At 39.9% G+C, this 19438-nt stretch overlaps 1 protein-coding gene across 5 annotated transcripts in view; it reads left to right on the forward strand.

Moving 5' to 3' along the window:
- Positions 1-19438, forward strand: part of FOCAD (focadhesin) — a 297831-nt gene that overhangs the window by 53121 nt on the left and 225272 nt on the right. For all 5 annotated transcript variants that reach the window (XM_026506454.4, XM_048223032.2, XM_044386894.3 and 2 more), the window contains one exon: positions 4944-5048. In XM_026506454.4, coding sequence (XP_026362239.2) covers positions 4944-5048 — 105 coding nt within the window. The remainder of the gene's footprint in view (positions 1-4943; positions 5049-19438) is intronic.

Raw genomic sequence — 19438 nt, forward strand, 5'->3', positions numbered from 1 at the left:
GTCTGTCTCTTTCTATTTTGTCAGTTCTTTTGTATGCTTTATCTTTTTCTTTCTTTCTTTCTTTAAATAACAGACTTATTGAGATAAAATTCTCATAGTGGAAAATCATCCTTTGAAAGTATATAACTCAGTGGTTTGAGATATATTTACAAAATTGTGCAGTTACCATGTATTATCTTTTAACTGGAGCACTTATTTGAGAATTTCAGAGTATAATGTCTGAAAGTATTTCTTTTATCCTCATACATTACTCTTAGTTTTCGGGGGCGAGGTTAGACTTATTAAGTTATATAAACCATTCTATTTCCATTTTATTTCCATGTATATTTCTTCATTCAGTATTGCAGATGAGAATTCTGATGCCAAATTAGAAATGATGTCAGTCTAATGGTCTTTATTTTTTTTAATTATTATTTTTTAAATGGTCTTTATTTTATTTTATTTTTTAAGAGAACAGAACTCTTCTGGTTTTTTTGTTTGTTTGTTTGTTTGTTTTTAGATTTTATTTTATTCATTCCACAGAGACAGAGATAGCCAGCGAGAGAGAGAACACAAGCAGGGGGAGTGGGAGAGGAAGAAGCAGACTCATAGCCAAGGAGCCTGATGTGGGGCTTGATCCCATAATGCCAGGATCATGCCCTGAGCCAAAGGCAGACACTTAACCGCTGTGCCACCCAGGCGCCCCTAAATGGTCTTTATTTTATAAATTTTATCTTATAAATCTGAGAGGTCATAGGATTTTCCTTTTATCTTTGGATTTGAGAAATGTCAGCAATTTTTTTCATGAATCTTGCCTAGCACTTGGTAGCCTTTGTAATTTGAAGACATAGTTTCAATGAAAAATTTTTCTATCTTGTCTTTGGTTTTCGTTCTGCTAGTGGTTGTATTTTCTTCTATTTCACCATTTTAATTTTCAGTACTAATCAAACTGATTTATTTAAAAAATTTATTTAAAAGATTTTATTTATTTGAGAGAGAGAGAGAGAGAGAAGAGAGAGAGAGAGAGCACAAACAGGGGGAGGGGCAGGGGACGAGGGAGAAGCAGACTCACCACTGAGCGGGAAGCCTAATATGGGGCTTGATCCCAGGACGCTCAATGCACTGAGCCACTCAGGTGCCCCTAATCAAACTATTATTGTAACCTCTTTCTGCAATCATACAGAATTCAATAGAAATTCAGTTTTTTAAGAGTAGATCTCAGATACAGAGTAACAGTGGCTTAAAAACAAGAAAAAGAGGGTTTTGTGAGGAGAGATGGAAAATACTAGGAGGTAGGGTAGGTTTGGGTTTGTAGGTAGGTTTAGGCACATTCCAGTTTTGAGCGTTTATGATCTCTGATGCTTGTGTTTGCGTAGTAGCCTCATCTGTAAACAGGGAAAACATTACAATCTTTATGATACAGTTGCGTGTATTAGATTACCACAGTTTATTGAAAAAATAACCAGGTTCTTTGCTGACATACTCTTAGTTATTCTTTATAACAACACAAGAGGTGGGCTTATTATCATGATTCTAGACTATATAGATGGGGATGCTGTGGCTTCTAGGTGTTAAGTGCCTTGCCCCACGTTCCCTAGTTAATTACAATTAAAGCAGGGGTTTAAATAATAGTTAATCTGAAACCATCCCTCTCAGCCCACATGAAATATTTAATCTAAATAATTATTTAGTTGAATTTAACTGCTATTTGAGTGGATTTGTTACTTGATTGATGCCATCATTTTTCAAAACTTATAAACTATTCATGCTACACTCTCACTTAAAATATAGTACACTTACTTATTCACACAGTAAGATCTGGTCCACAAATAAGGCCAAACAAGACCGAATTTAAAGGTTAGAAAACTGGAGGGACGCCTGGGTGGCTCAGTCGTTAAGCATCTGCCTTCGGCTCAGGGCGTGATCCCGGCGTTGTGGGATCGAGCCCCATGTCAGGCTCCTCCACTGGGAGCCTGCTTCTTCCTCTCACACTCCCCCTGCTTGTGTTCCCTCTCTCTCTGCCTGTCTCTCTCTCGGTCATTTAAATAAATAAAATCTTGAAAGAAAGAAAGAAAGAAAGAAAGAAAGAAAGAAAGAAAGAAAGAAAGAAAGAAAGAGAAGGAAGAGAAAGAAAGAAAAGAAAAGAAAAGAAAAGAAAAGAAAGAAAGAAAGAAAGAAAGAGAGAAGAGGAAGGAAGAGAAAGAAAGAAAGAAAGAAAGAAAAGAAAGAAAGAAAGAAAGAAAGAAAGAAAGAAAGAAAGAAAGGTTAGAAAACTGGAGTTCAAGGGCACCTGGCTGGCTAAGCGGTTGAGCATGCAGCTCTTGATCTTGGGGTCGTGAATTGAAGCCCCATGTTGGGTGTAGAGATTACTAAAAATAAATAAATTAAAAAAAAAAAAAGAAAACTGGCATTCATTATTTAGCCTCAGTAGTTCTGTGAATGAAATGCAAATATGATGTATGTGTTTTTCTCTGGGATTCTACTGCTTTTTTAAAGTGGTAGATGCCCCAAATTGGTTAAAAATCATAGGTCTGTATGGAGGTTCCTCAAAAAATTAATAACAGAATTACCATATGACCAGTAATTCTACTATTGGGAATTTACTCAAAAGAAAGTGAAAATACTAATTAGAAAAGATCTATGCATCTCTGTGGTTTTTTTGTGCACCTCTATGTTTATTGCAGTATTATTTACAATAGCCAAGATATGGATGCAACTCAACTGTCCATTGATAGACGAATGGATAAAGAAGGTGTGGTGTTTATATACAATGGAATATTACTCATCCATAAAAAAGATTGAAATTTTGCCATTTGCGGCACCACGGATGGCCGGGGAGGGCATATAATGCTAAGTGAAATAAGTCAATCAGAGAAAGACAAATATCACATGATCTCACTCATATGTGGAATTTAAGAAACAAAACAAATGAACAAAGAAAAATAGAGATAAACAAAGAAACCAGACTCTTAAATACAGAGAACAAAGTGATGGCTGCCAGAGGGAAGGTGGGTGGGGGTGATGGGTGAAATTGTTAAAGAGGATTAAGAGTACACTTATCTTGATGAGCACAGAGGAGTGTATAGAATCGTTGAATCATTATATTGTACACCTGAAACTAATATAATGCTGTATGTTAATTATACTTCAATAGAAAAATAGGTCTGTTACCTGTCTTCTCTAAAACTCTGATCATATGAAAAGTAAATCATTAGATGAGGAAAGGTGAGTCACAAACGTGAGCCACATATATAATTCAAAATTTTCTCATAGCCATATTAAAAAGTTAAAAGAAATAGGTGATGTTAATTTTAGTTATATATATTGTATGCCCCATGTTTCGAAAATATTATTTCCGTATAGATAGAGTCGATATAAAAAATTACACATAACATTTTATATTCTTTTCCGTGTCCTAAGTCTTTAAAATCTGGTGTGTGTTTTACGCTTCTAGCACATCTCAGTTTGGATTAGCCGCAGTCCGTGTGCTCAGCGGTCATGTATGGCGGTTGGCTACTGTATTGGACAGTATGGGCAAACCTATGTCAGTTCGAAAACTTGAAATGTAAAAGATTACACTAAATAACACCTCACATAATTGCCCCCAAATAATACCAATGGATTGAGTCCAAGTCTTGTCCTAGCCTAAAAATAAACAGTGATTTGTAACATACTGTATTTTGGGTAGTAAATGACAATAGACGGTAAGCACTTAGGGGAGTACTTAGCTTACAACGGATGCTCTGTAAATATCAACAGCCGTGATTTAAAAAATAATTCCTTTTTTTCCTATTGAACAAGCAATATTTTTTTATTTCTAAATTTCTTCATTCCCCGGGGAGAACCTTATTTAAAAAGGGCAGGCTAATTTGTGACAGTAAGGATGAACCTGGAGGGCATTATGCTAAGTGAAATAAGACAGAGAGAGAAATATGAGTGGTAACACTATATGTGGAATAAAAAAAAAAAAAAGCCAAACTCCTAGAAGCAGAGTGGAATGGTGGTTGCCAGCGGCTGGGTGGGAGAAGTGGGCAGAGGTGGGTCAGAGGATGCAAACTTCCAGTGAGAAGGTGAACGCGTTCTGATGATCTAACGTACAGCGTGGTGACTGTAGTTAACAGTACTCTGTCGTATACTCGCAATTCCTGTGAGGAGATCTTTAGCATTCCCACCAAAAAAAAAGAAAGAAAAGTATGTGAGTTGATGGATGTGTGAATTATAAAGTGGTTGCCATAATTACGTTAATGTATGCGTATATCACATTGTATATTTTAAATATACTACAATCGTATTTGTCAATTTTACCTCAGTAAAGCAGGAGAAAAATTCCATGTCACAATTAAAAAAAAATTAATAACGAAAGAAAAAGGGCAGGCAATTCTCATCTTTGTTTCTTTTTTTTTCCTTTCTTCTTTCATTCTTTTTTTTTTTTAATATATTATCCTCCTACCTCTTACAGAGAATAAAGAAAAAAATTAAGGTTTTATTCCCCACTCCCATTAACTTTATTTTATTGGGGGTTATTTGCTCTGAATGGTCCCCTGGCCCACATTTTTGAGTAGCTAATCCATTTCATATGTCTGGTTATTATTCATGGTCTACTAATATTTATAAATGAAGGACTTAATTATTCAGTATGGGTAACTGATGTGGTCACTGCCTGCAATTATGTGGGCTAATGTTTATTTTTTCCTGATTGATACCCCCAAGCGTGTGTAGAGAGGTGATTGATAGGTTGGTGGTTTGATTCTTTGGCTCCACTTCTCTTTTAAATGTGTTGGGTGGGAGCTGTCTACCTTTAGGCCTCTTGGCTATACTGTAGGATGAGGTGGGTGCATGTGTGTGGTTACAGTTCAGTGTGGGTGGCGAGTGTTCAATTATTTAAAAAAGGCAGATTTAAGTACCCGATTAGAATATTCACTTTATATGTATTGCATTTATCAATTTGTTATATTTCTTTACAGGAATACACATGGCTTGATAAAAGCCATTATGAAATTATTACAAATGCAAGCTCTTAAGGAAGGACAAGGTGGGGAGAAGAACATTCGGAATTTATATACTATTAGGTATGCAATTTTTCCTTTCAAACAAATTGCGTGTGTGTGCATGTGAATTGTTAACTACGTTATGAACAGATATGTAATCGATTAAGAATTAGTTATTTAATTCAACAGTGATGGTGGGTCTTGGACCTCTTAGGAAGTTAGTATTTCAAAGACATGGAAGAGGGAGATAGAGTTGAAAACATGCTGATATCACCATTGTGGGTTTCGCAGTTGCTTCCGTGGAATTAGAGTCTGTTACCCAAAATTCTTTCTACTCTGGGATGTCTATAACCATCTTCCCAAATCCTATGAAAACTGAAGAGTTGATTGAGCAGGCGTACTGAAAGCAGGAGGGGTTTAGGTTAGGTAGGAGGGTACTATAAAAAGTAATAGATTATTTAAGGGTTAATACCCAGGGCAAGGTTAGTAGGTAGGAACATTGATTTGCCTTCTCTTTGTCATCTATATAATGTAACATGGTAGAGTTATGTTAAAATTAAATACACAGAACAACAATAATAGTGAAATGCATTGGATTTTATTGAGTTTGGACGAGGGAAGGATCATACTTACTTGTGAAGGTGACCCTAACCATTGCCTTGAAGGTCCCAGAAAGCCAGTTCTTAAGAGGGGGGCTCCTACTTAGTGAGCAGAGTGCCCCAGAAGATGCCCTGTAACTAGTATATGTTGTAGAGTCCTGGGATCGAGCCCCAAGTGTCGGGCTCCCTGCTCAGCGGGGAGTCTGCTTCTCCCTCTGCCACTCCCCCTGCTTGTGCACTCTCGCTCTCTCTCTCTCAGATAAATAGATAAAATCTTTAAAAAAAAATAAAAGGTTTTATTCATTGAGAGAGAGACAGAGAGAGAATACATGAGCAGGGGGTAGGGGCAGAGGGAGAAGGAGAAGTAGACTCTCCACTGAGCAGGGAGCCTGATTCGGGGCTGGATCCCAGGACTCTGGGATCATGACCTGAGCCGAAGGCAGCCGCTTAACTGACTGAGCCACCCAGGTGTCCCCTATTTATCATCTTTTTTATTGAGTACATTACTGAGAGTTTAAGCTAATTTTTTAACAAGGGCAGATTTTCATTTTATGTATTTTTTTCCTAACATATTTTTGAATACCTTCAAACATACAGAAAATTTGGAAGAATGTAGTACATTGAGTTAGTTAATTCATTATTAGTAGTAAATTCATAAGTTAATTTATTTTCAAATTGGTAAGCAAAAGGAAAATTATTTTTTTGAAAATACCCTGGAAACTTGGGGTGTATAGAGCAAACTTTTCCAAAATGTTAAATATGCTTTTCTCCCCTTTTTGTTTTTCCTTATATATTGTGGTGCTGTATGACATAACAAGGTTTTCATTTCAGGTTTCTCTTTCATCCATTGCCTTTATCAGAATTGAACCTAAGAAGAAGATGAGCAGATCTTAATATTTTTTGATGAGTCATATAAATATCTGTGTTTTGTTTTGTTTTGTTTTTTAAAGATTTTGTTTATTTATTTGAAGGAGACAGCCAGCGAGAGAGGGAACACAGGCAGGGGGAGTGGGAGAGGAAGAAACAGGCTCCCAGCAGAGGAGCCTGATGTGGGGCTCGATCCCATAACGCTGGAATCACGCCCTGAGCCGAAGGCAGACGCTTAACCGCTATGCCACCCAGGCGCCCCTGTTTTGTTTTGTTTTTAAGAATTTCAAACTCTTGGGCCAGAGTTCCACGATAGAAGATAATTCCAGGGGCACCTGGGTGGCTAAGTTGATGAAGTGTCCGACTCTGGGTTTCGGCTCAGGTCATGATCCCAGGGTCCTGAGATCGAGCTCCACCTGGAGCTCAGCTCAGCATGGAGTTTGCTTAAGATTCTCTCCCCACATTCTGCCCCTCCCCTTGCTTTTATGTTCACTCACTCTCTCTCTCTAAAAATAAATAAATAAAATCTTAAAGAGAGAGAAAAGAATTCCATTTTATTGTTGTTCAGTGGGAGTTATTTATTTTAAAATAGGAAAGCCATTAAAGTTTTAAATTTTTATATAACAGTTTTATTGAGATATAATTCACATACCACAGGATTGACCCATTTAAAGTATACAGTTCAGTGGGGTTTTTTGTTGTTGTTGTTTGGTTGGGTTTTTTTTGTATATTCATGCAACCATTGCCATAATTTTAGGACATTTTCACATCCCCCCAAATTCCTCATCCATTAGCAGTCACTCCATATTTCCGTCCTCCCAGTGGGGGGGTCTTTAATTCAGTGGTTCACAACGCTGGCCGCTTATTAGAACCACCTGGGTGTGCTGAAAAACAAGCCATCCCAAGTGATTCTGATCCACCCTGAGTACAAGATTTCATGTCAGCTGCACTGATGTGAATGCTAATCGCCTGGGACCTTGTTGAACAGAAGATTCTCTTTCTTTAGGGCCAGGGTGGGCTCAGGATTCTCCAGTAACAAGCTCCCAGGTGATGCTGATGCTTCTTTAGCCCACTGCATTGTGGGTAGCAGAGCTGTGCGACGGCGTTAGTGGTACCTGGGAGCCTGTTAGGAGAGAGCCCTCCATCTCAGACTACCTGTATCAGCACCCGCATTCCAGTTAGATTTCGCAGGTAAGCCCTAGGCACCTTAAGGTTTAAGAAGCTCTGGTTTAGATGATGGTAAAAGGGAATTTTCTACCAACAGAAGGGTTAGAGTTATTCTCCCCTTCACACTGGTATTGGCCTTACCGTGTGTGAGTGCCGGACCTCAGTTGTCTGTCGCGTTTCACCTGTTTTCCTGCTTTATAATTCATTTTCTCTGCTAGTTGGTTCTTTAAAAGACAGTGGGTGCAAGGTGTGGATAGGGAACCCAGTTTGAGGAGCTGAAATTGTACTGGATACATAAGGTGTGTCTTTAGAGTGGCAGCACATCGAGAGGTCCAGAATCAGTCACCGGAGTTGGCATAATCCGTAATGTTTATGGAGAGCCCTTATGTGAATGGCTGCTTGGCACTATAAATCAGTAGAGTGTAATCGAGTGTGTAAGAGCCTCAAGTTCCTCCAGGGGGGATTGTGGATGGCGGGAACAGAGGCGAGGTGCGCCTGAAGAGCAGACTCCCCTCAAGAGAGCTATGATTACCTGAGTCAAGCATAAAATTGTCATGCTGTTTTAGAGCCTTCTTTGCCCCATGTTGGTTACGATATCCTCCAGCTTTGGAGAGGCAACTGATGAGCTGTGTATGAAAGCATAACAGGGTTACGAGAAGCCCAGAACTCCAGAGAGGTGTTCCCTGGTTATGCTGGAAGATTCATTTCAAATGGAAGTACTAGGACAGATAATTGGAAGCTGTCTGGGAATGAGACTTATCTGTGTTTTTTTACGGTAGTAAGGACTCGGCTAGCATACACAGTTTTGGAGTTTGTGCATTTTTCACTTGTTCTTGTCCTAAGACCTGATTAATTTGCATTCTAGCGGGACAGAATACGTGGTTATTTTAAATGGGTTGGTGCTGAATTGTGTCGGTTATGCCAGTATGGAAACGAAGGGGGGGAGCCGTGAGGACCGGAAGTGTGAGCCAGTGGCTTGCCCTGGTTCCTGTGAATTTCACGGAAGGAGCTCTAGAGAGGGTGTTCTCTTTGTTGAACCTAGAGCGCAGTGGTTCTCAAACTTTGTATGCCAAAGAAGCACCCGGCGAGCTGGTTAACAGTGCAGCTTTTCAAGCCCTGGCTGGAAATTCTTTTTCTGTCCGTTTTGCACGAGACTTAGGAATCAGCATGTTTACCCAGCTGCTCAGTGATCTGGATATAGGTCATTTGTGGTTCGCAATTGAGAAATATTGCTTGAGGCTGTGGGAGCTTAAAGGTACCATATACAAGCTGCAAGGAGCCCCTCGGGGGTACACCAGGGGGGATATTGAGTGGCTTAATCCTGTCTCCTTGTCTCTCTTCCCTGTTGGGGGGCAAAAAGCCTGTTTCCTTCTCAGCACCAAGGCACCAAGTTCATCAAACCACGTCTGCCATGGAAAATAGAGAGGCCAGGATCAGAACCAAAGAGCATTTTAAAGGAAAAGCTGTCTAGTGAGGGCAAGCCAAGTACAAATGCAAGAGAGCATGTAAGAGATTTAAACCTTATTGCTCTATTCAAAGAAATCATTCTGTGGCCCCAGCAAGTGAGTGTTCTTCGTGGTCAGATGGTAGATGCTTGTTTGGAGTAGGAGGGGAAGAGAGCCCTCAGCAACTCTCTTAAAAAAGCAACACTGGTTTTCAGTGTTTACAGTGCAGCAGGAGCTCTTGCTCAGAGTTTTTGATATGGACGTCTGGAACATGACTGGAAACCTGCATTTTAACGAACTTTAGATGCACAGGTAGTCTACTGACCGTGCTTTGAGATACATTAGACTAGAGTGTGTATGGCTGATAAAGTTCATATTGCTTACCTGGACCCTTCTTTAGTTTTGTGACTTAAGATTGAATGGGGATGTTTAAATGTGGCTTTAACTCTGATGGTTTTTAGGATGGGGTTAGCTGGAAGAATACAGCACATTTATACTTAGCATATGCTATGCGTGAAACTCCAGGTGCGTGAGTCCCGACTCCGGTTGCACGGTAGAGCTTTTGAGGGGCTTTTATTTTATTCTTATTTTTTAAAGATTTTATTTATTTGAGAGAGAGAGCACAAGCGGGGGTGGGAAGCGGAGGGGCAGAAGGAGAAGAGATTCCCCCATGACCAGGAAGCCCCACAGGGGGCTCGATGATCGCAGGACCCTGGGTTCAAGACCTGAGGCGGAGGCAGATGCCCAACGACTGAACCACCCTGGCGCCTTGAGCGGCTTTTAAATGTAGGGGGCCTGGGCTTTCCCTGGAAGGACTGGAGGGTTAGCCTCAGGCACTGGTGGTTTTTCAAAGCTTCCTAGATGGTTTCCAGGGTGCTGGTAGCAGGGAGAACTGCTGGCGGATTGTTGAAATGAGGCAATAGGGGTTCATTGTTGCTAGACCTTCAGATCTTTCAGTATTAATAACATTTTATATGAAATCTCCTGACCACCGAATGCTGGAAAACAATTCAGACTTTTAAAAATACAGGGTAGGCAGACCAAACACCTCTGTTCACAGGATGCAATCCAAGGGCAACAACGTTGTGACCCCTGTTTTAGGCATTTAACAGTTTTCAAATCTTAGACGTGCTTTTCTGCCTGTGAACAATTTTTATAATAATTGCCTTTTTTTAAAGTTTATTTATTTTTTTGTAATCTCTACACGCAATGTGGGGCTTGAACTCACGACCCCAAGATCAAGAGTCACCCGCTCTACCGACCAAGCCAGCCAGGTGCCCCTCCCCCCCATCCTGCCTTTTAAAAACTGCTACTAATGTATCCTTCAGTTAGGCTTTTCTTTCTTCTCCCCCTTTTGTTTGGTCTGGATTTTCTCTTGCTTAGCTTGAACTCCATTTTTGTTACTTATATTTAAGTTACTTAGACATTCTTGAATACTGACCCTAGAGGAAGCACGGCAGAGAGCAGATCCGGGTATTTCAATTTTGAGGAAGAATAAATAAACTATGTTTTTACAATTCATTAATTATTGAGGTTCATTTTCTTAGTTGCTTTGTAATAGGCCACCCCCCTCCCCGAAATTTTATCATGTGCTTCTGCCTTTCGTTTTTCCTCTGCATATTCATACTATGGCAATCTTTTCAAGATCTCTCTTCCCTTTGCTGAAGTGAGGAAATAGCTGTGAATTCATGAGCAGAGACTGCTTGTTCCAGAATTCATACCGTTCTGATGTGCCAGACAGTGGCTGACAGGCACACATAGCAAATGTTAAGAATCTTATTTGTGGAAAGGTTTGGTCTGATCAGCACCAAGCTGTACTTTCTGAAATTAGGGAATATTAAATGCTTTTGGCAGATGGTGTGCTCTGAATGGGGGATGAGGCCAAGGGTAATGGGTGGTTCTGCCCTGCTCCGATTAGTTACACACGCTCTGTGTATTCGTCCATCTCTTCGGACAGTGTTATGTAGTTGATTTAGAGAGTTAATTTTTTTAAGAAAAGATTTTATTTATTCATTTGACAGAGAGCAGAAGCAGGGGGAGCGGCAGGGAGAGGGAGAAGCAAGCCCCCCTGTCCCCCGCAGAGCAGGGAGCCCGGGATCCTGACCCGAGCTCAAGGCAGACAGCCAAACGACTGAGCCACCCAGGCGTCCCTGGAGAGTTAATTTTAAGAACATAAAGATGTGTGTCCCGAAGGCTGAGTTACTTTGTAATTCATATTGCTCTTTTCCACTTACTTCTTAAGGCAAACACATTCCTCCCTTAGGTCTATCACATAGAAGAACAAGAGGGTCCCAAGAAGACTGACGTGCAGTGCACTAAGACCAGTTTGTGGCTGTGCACATCAAAATGGAGCCCCAGTTTTGATTTTGATAACTGGCTTTTTCTCAGCATTAAATTCCCTCTGCATTTTCTCTTCTGCCCGTTTTGAAGAATGAGACGGGAGTCAGCCATGGGAAGAGCACAGGAAGGGTGCTGCGGATCTAGGTGGAAGCAGGTGTGTCCCCACTGCTGTGAGAGAGAGCGGGTGCGCGGGAGCAAGCGCAGGAGGCCGAGCGCCTGGAGCTGAGCGTTCAAGGGGAGGGAGAGGCTGAGCCAGAGGCCCGGGGAGAGGGGCGTGGCCTAGAATACACAAGACCATGGCGAACACTTTGGGAGGTAAAGAGTCCTGGGGAGCTTTGAAGGTCTATCTTTTTAACTTATTATTTTGAAATAATTTCAAAGTTCCAGAAAGATTGTCAGAATAGTACGAAAGCCGCCCATATACCATTTACCCTGATTCATGAGTTTAATACTTAGCCATATTTGCTTTATCATTCTGTCTATTCTATATAATTCTTAAAAAACATGTGTGAGATTTTATGTATTCAGTAGTGTGTATTTTCTAAGAACAAGGGTATTCTCATATAATCAGGGAGCAGTTATAATACTGAGAAAATTTAACATTGATATAGCGATCTATAGTCCATATTCCAGTTTTGTCATAGTGTCGTTTTATACTTTTTTCCTTTTTATTTTTAGTGTGTAGGATCTAATTTAGGATCACATGTTACCTTTAGCTGTCCTATCTTTTTAGTCTTTTAAAGTCTGGAACAATCTCCCTTTCTTTGTCTTTCATGGCATTGACGTTTTGGAAATCTATAAAAGTGATGCCATATCCTTCTCTGGATATCACACCTGGAGGCACTGATGTCCATCTCATCCCTCACTGGGAGTTTTAATTTAAAAAAAAATTTTTTTAAATAAACTCTATCCCCATCGTGGGGCTCAAACTCACAGCCCCAGGATCAAGCGTCACATGCTCTACTGACTGAGCCAGCCAGGCACCCCTCCGTGGTGATCTTAATATTGGTTACCCAGTCAGGGGTGATGTCTGGTTTCTTTACTATAGAGTTAATCATTTTTCTCTTGTAACTAATAAGCAATCTGTGGAGAAGGCTCTTGGAACCATGCAAACACCTGCTCCTCATTACGCCCCCAACCGCCCAACTAATTTTCACTGTGATGATTTCAAAATGGTGGTTTGCCTAGCGTACCACTCTTTTCAGATTTGCTAGTGGCAATGGAGAGGTGGAAATGGTGGGAATCCTTGGAAATGCACTTAATCTATAGATTCTGAAGCCCTGCCTCTATAGAGTCCGATTTAGAAAGCTTGGGTGTCAGCCACTGTGGGTACCTAGAACCTGTATATTTTTTTAAAAGTCTCGAGGGATTCTGATGGGGAAATAGGTTTGAGAATCACTGGATGAATGGCTAAAATAACCAAACAACATCACGGTGTTTCATAGTGATTAGAAAAAGATGCAACTTTCTTTCCTCCCACATCTGCATCTTTAAAAATGGGCGTAATTAGGGCGCCTGGGTGGCTCAGTTGGTTAAGTGTCTGCCTTCGGCTCAGGTTATGATCCTGGGGTCCTGGGATCGAGAGTCCCCCAACAGGCTCCCTGCACAGCGGGGAGTCTGCTTCTGCCTCTCCCTCTCTGCTCCCCCTGCTTGTGTACTTTCTCTCTTTCTCTTTCAAGTAAATGAATAAAATCTTAAAAAAGAAATGGGTGTAATCAACCAGGTGTATTGAGGTAATAAATGAGATTCTGATTTGAACTCACTTCCTTTGTAAGGGAAATTCAAGTTATTTTGATTCTGTTGATGTTGTACTTCACATGATACACGTGGATTTTTCTAAAATCGAGACGAGGTTAACTAAATTTAAGATAGTATGTGGCTGAATTAAATTTGAAATTTTTTTATGTTTTATTTATTTAAGTAATCTCTGTGCCCTACATGGGGTTCGAACCCATGAACCCAAGATCAAGCATCACATGCTCCACTAACTGAGGCAGCCAGGCACCCCTGAAATATTTTTTAATGCATTTTTTTGGAGATATAATTTATATGCCATAAAAGTCACCTTTTAAAGCCATACAGTTCAGTATGATATCCACAAAGTTGTCTAACCATTATCACTGTCTAATTCTAGAACATTTTCATCACCCCTAAAAGAAGCCCCATTAACGGTCATTCCCTAGTATCTCTTACTCCCAAGCTGTGGAAAACACTACTTTTTGTATGTGGATTTGCTTCTTCTGGACATTTTATGTAAATGGAATTCCTGCAATACATGGCCTTTTATGTCTTTCTTTTCCCACCTAGCATAATGTTTTCAAGGTTCATCTGTGCTGTAGCATGAGCAGAACCTCATTCCCTTTTATGGCTGAATAATATTCCATTGCATGGACATACCACATTTTGTTTATTCTGTAACCTTTTTGTATGCTTACCAAGTCCAGTGAATTTTTGCTGTTTTTGCTTTTTACATTTATTTTTGGAGGTAAATTTGTAAGTTATGGAAATAAACTTAGTCTCTAAGAGTAATTGTTATATGCAAGTGATGAATCACTAAATTGTCCTGAAACTAATATTACCCTATGTATTAACTAGAATTTAAATAAAAACTTAAAACCTTAAAAAAAATTTTTAAGAGTAGCTATTGTTTTTCATTTCTATGCAAATTTCCATATTACGTTTACTTTTTCTTAATGAGGTTGCTTGGAATCCTGTAATTCTTTAAAAACTTGACTGTCTAGCTTTTTTGGGGGGGGTCAAAGTGAGCGTTTTGCTTTTGGGGGAGCTGATTATTTCAGTAATTGAATATATTATCTTAAAGGATCCCCTGAGATGTAGATGTTTGGTTTTATTTAGCATAAAATAAGCATGACACCATTATTAAATCATCTGTACTACACAGTCAAGCTGCCATAAGGGATTGGAACTGGTAGAATACATGAATATATTTAATTTTGCTGGAGTTACAAAAACTTCAGTACTTGGGGAACTACCATTTTCGGGAACATCATATATAACCTTTTTTGGGGGGGAGATTGTACTTTGTAGTTTTTTTTGAAAGCGGGAGTTTAACAAGACTGAATTACAGTAATCACCTCACCTCTGCTTTAATTCACTGGTATTTACTGGTTTTTGGAGGGGAGATGGTCAAGAAACGTCTTTGAGAATCTCATAAAAGTTTTGGTCCTTCCTTAGAAAATGTATACACACACACACACACACACACACACACGTCCTCAAAATTTTGTGTATCATTTCAGAGGGCTTGTGTATTCTTGCTTTAATGGATAAAGGGACATCCTTATAGGAAAATCATGAAAGTGAATACGAGTAAGAAGGGATTATCAGCGTCAGATCTGACCCGGAGAAAGCCCAGCAGAGTTAATATTAAGACACAAGCAAGGGCAGTAGCAGGGGAAGCATAGCCGTTACTTTCTAAGGGCCATCTGGCCCTTTGCAGTTTGATGCTTTCTGTTGAACTGCATGTTTTGCTTCTGTTTTCATTTCCTCTTTTCTCTCCTTTTTCCCACCCAGGGAAGTCTTTGTTCACAGTTTATGGTTCTAATCACCTGGGGTTTACACTTGGGATTTATAATCAGACCTAAAGAATAAGCTACACGTATTGTACGGTCTTCCAGTTACGCGATTGCCCCTAGAAAGTGCTTTTAAGTTCTTCTAAAGGTGGATGTTTAATTTAAAAATTGCTGTGGTAATTTGATGATCAGTGTCTTTAAGGACGTAAAATGTCATTTTGGCCTTATGAGCCTATTTATCTTGTTTCCTGTTTTTAAATTTAATTCAATTTTATTTTTATTTATATATATATATATTGCACTCGTGGCAGGTGACTTAATAATAGAAGTTTTGGAACCCTAAGTATTTGTTTCCCTACAGCCCTTCTACATAGAATAGTTTTAAACTTCTCACATTGGCACACACCTTTGCGTCAAAACCCTGCCTCTCAGTATAGGGATCCTGCAAAACGTTCAGTATGAGGGCAGAATCAATTGTAATATGAACTGTGTTTTCAAAGAAATCTTACACTTTCCCTATCTGCCTTACGGACCCAAGGAAAATAGTCAAATTAGTCAAAATTTGTCAAAATGTCCAAATTGAAATACTTCTTGCTCCAAAAGTCTTCTTTTCCTGGCAGCTTATGTGGAAAGGAAAAATACGTGTGTCTTAAAAACACAACAGGATAATTCACAATTATTGTGGGTAATTTTTCTTCTTTGTAGTAATATTCATTGTGGAATCTTAAATTTTTGTTATGCCTTTTTTTTTAATCTTAAAATCATCGGGGCTTTTTTTTTTTTTTAATCCCTTTTTGGCTTCTAACCAGCACTTTCAAATCAAAATTCAGAGCAGGTAGAGAAATGCTTTTAAAATGCATATTTGATGTAGTAAGTGCTATGCTGTGCTTCTGAAAGTGCCGGGGTCACAGCTGCATACATGAAAATGCATGGTGACTGTAGGCATTGTTTCCTCACACAGAAAAGGCAATCTGAGTCTATCGCTGAATTTATGATGTAAATCAAATCCTAGCTTTCCTGTACTCAGAGATGGAGCAGAAAGGTTGAGGTGACCTAAAGGTTACAAATAACTTTTGCTTTTTGATTTGCCTACCGCAGGACTAATTTTTTTTACGTCCCTCTTTTCTATTAAGATTGATGTATTTATACTTGGGAAGGTGAATCTAGTTACATGCCTCACTCTGCCATTGCCTCGGTGCTAGTCTAGCGGAACCATGCATTTGTCCTTCACTCCTGCCCCCACTCCGTTCTGTTAAGATGCGCGCACCGCGCTGTGTTGTTGACAATATTACTAAAGGGTGGGGAGGGCTCAAGTATTAGGTACCAACTCTGCGTGTTTCCTCTGTGCTTTTTATCCCTGAACAGTGTGGACTCTGAAAGCGTGTACTAGAGGCACTGTGATAAGTTGGTTTTTCACGACCCAGTGAAAGAGTTTAAAAAGGTGCTTTGGGGGGGCGCCTGGGTGGCACAGCGGTTAAGCGTCTGCCTTCGGCTCAGGGCGTGATCCCGGCGGTCTGGGATCGAGCCCCACATCAGGCTCTTCTGCTATGAGCCTGCTTCTTCCTCTCCCACTCCCCCTGCTTGTGTTCCCTCTCTCGCTGGCTGTCTCTATCTCTGTCGAATAAATAAATAAAATCTTTAAAAAAAAAAAAAAAGGTGCTTTGGGGAGAGCGTGTGTGTGAGTTACTGTGTGAGTTACATTTATCGTAGCTGTGCCTCGGCATTGAAAGGGAAACCTAACAAGAATAAGACAGCTCCAGCTTTCACGCAGCCTTTGCTCTGGTTTGAGATACAAACCTACCTGTCTGATAATCAGAATGGTTCCGCATTGATGGAGTATTCCGTGTGCTAGGTACAGTGTAAATGCTTTACTTAAAATGGCAGTTAAGACATTTGTAAATCACGAAATGGGAAGGTGCCGAAGAACGTACGACAAATTGGTTCCTCTATGGCAAAAACAGAAACCAGACGGTGAGGGAGAGACAAGAGGCACTAGAGGCCAATGAAGGGTGACCAGGTCACCTGGTCTGTATTGATTTTAAACTTTAGAAACAGTGCTCTTCTCTTTTAAGAGGAAAGCAGAATCTATTGGTTGTCTCAGGAGTTGGGAAATTATGACTTAAAACATTTGTGCTCATTCTGGGCACCGTACTTCTCTCTGAAATAAATGTGGTATGGTTTATCTCTTTGAGATTAAAAATAAGAGATTCCTGGGGTGCCTGGGTGGCTCAGTCGGTTAAGCATCTGCCTTCGGCTTTTGGTCATGATCCCAGGGTCCTGGGATCGAGCCCCCTCATCGGGCTCTCTGCTCAGGGAGTCTGCTTCTCCTTCTCCCTCTGAGCTCTCTCTCTCTCTCTCATGCTCTCTCACTCTCTCTCAAGCAAATAAATAAAATATTAAAAATAAAAAAAGGAGACTCCTTTGTGAGGCTTAGATTTTATTGGACATTGGCCTTAGAGCCATGCAAGATTGGCACAGAATTATTAACAGTCGAGAGCCTTCTGTACCCTGCCTTTGCACAGTTGGGTCCTACCTCTAGTCCAGAGCAGTAGGAAGATTAGGGCTTTAATGGGTGGCATTATCTTTAGCACTGGAAGGTACTTGGTCTGATGTCTTCAGTTTACAGATGAAGAAACTCTGTCCAGGAGAGGTTCATTCTCTTGCCTGAGATCAGAGCCTGCATGTATATCTGGAACTCTTGACCCTTTTTGTTCATTGCCTCCCCTTCACTATTTTCCGCCTCCTCTCTACTTGCAGTTTTTTCGGAGATGGGATTGTGGCAGCCTAACAGTGAGTGATTCCAGTGACGCTAGGGAGGCCCTGCTTATCTAAATAATAATGATGAGCATGTCCCAAGGTTGTTTTTGTTCCTCAAAACTTGCATAGCTCATTGTCTGCCACTATTACTTTCACAAATGATCATGTTGATTGTATGGTCCGCCCATCCATCATTTTCAATACAGCGTTGTAGTCAGCTTTGTATCACTTGAGTAGTGGGGTTGGGGAGAAGTGAAATTTTAAGGCATAACCCGGGTTTTACTTGGTGTTCTGTACTACATTCTTTGTCTGATCTTCTGATGAAGAGCAGAGGTGACCTGTTTAAACTGTGGATCCTCCCATTTACCTTGACCTTTCTCAGTTGGGTGTACTTGAACGAAGTGGAATGGCTAACGAGCAGTGAATGAGAGGAAGAAGGAAAAGAGAAATCTTGAATAAGCCATAAATTTAATAATCCCTGAATGCATCAAGAATGAATTATGCTTAGTCTTATGACATCTTAAATGTTCCAATGATAATATTTTAAATAGGAAAATGACTATTTTCTATCATACCCAAATTAGTAGGTATATTATTGAATACAGTTTATTTTGGAACATGATTCTGTATTTTGCAAAGGAATAATTTTCCATTAGTTTTCCATTGAAAATTTTGGAGTTTCTGCTGTATTGTGTTACTCTTATGTACCTAGTGTTAATATTTAATGACTATATTTCCATAAGAAACTTAGAATTTTGAGTATGATGGGTTGCTTTTGGTTCATTGCAAGGAAGGGTGAAGGTGGCATCGTCTTTTTTTTAAATAGCTCTGGGACGGTACCATGGTTTAATCAGTTTTGTGCCTTTCATAAGTGCTTGTCATTTTACAGTGGCTCAGTGATTCTTAACCAGGGCAGTTTTGCCCCCACCCCTCAGGAGACATTTGGTAATGTCTGGGGACATTTTTGATTGTCATAACTATATTGAATGCTATTAGCGTCTTGTGGGTAGAGGCCAGGAATGCCGCTAAATCCCCTTCAGTGCACTGGACAGCCCCCAAAAGAATTCTCTGACCCCAAATAGCGGTTGTGCAAAGACTGAGAAAACTTCATGCATGCCAGTTGCACCATAAAGTCTATTGAATTACAAAATGCATTCATTCTATTAAGCATAAAGCTTTCTATATTTGTATTCACACGCCAATTTGATGATTCACCAGGGAGAATTTAGCTCTTTGCTTCATTACGCTCAAAGTAGTAAAACAAAATTTTGGCAATTAACATTGATTTTAGGTTAGTTGTATTCAGTTGAAATAGTATAATATTATAATCAAATGTTAATCACTAGTAAGATGCAATGTTCTTAATTTGGACTTCCCTTCTTCCTCAAGAGAGCTTCTTGGAATCAATATTGTATATTATTCTCTGCAATATTTGCACTTGGACCTGACGTAATCAATTCTTTGGTAAAGGTAATTATCCAGATGTCTAAATCAGTAATTAATCTGGATAATCCCTATTCTCCTATATTCTACTTCATCTCATCTTTAGTGTTTAAGTCTGAGATACGAAATAGACTCTCCTGGATCCAGTGGCAAGCAAAACAGGCCTTTGGCTTCACGCAACAAAGCTAGAGCGGGTCCCACAATCCCAGTGAAGTAGAAGGGAAATTATATTGGCCACATGTGCAGCATTTCTGGTCCTACTTTAAAATTACTACCTCTTATTTCTGTTGACCCGATTTAATTTGGACAAAAGTGTTAAA

The sequence above is a fragment of the Ursus arctos genome, unplaced genomic scaffold (assembly GCF_023065955.2).
Source record: "Ursus arctos isolate Adak ecotype North America unplaced genomic scaffold, UrsArc2.0 scaffold_18, whole genome shotgun sequence".
NCBI classification, from domain to species: domain Eukaryota; kingdom Metazoa; phylum Chordata; class Mammalia; order Carnivora; family Ursidae; genus Ursus; species Ursus arctos.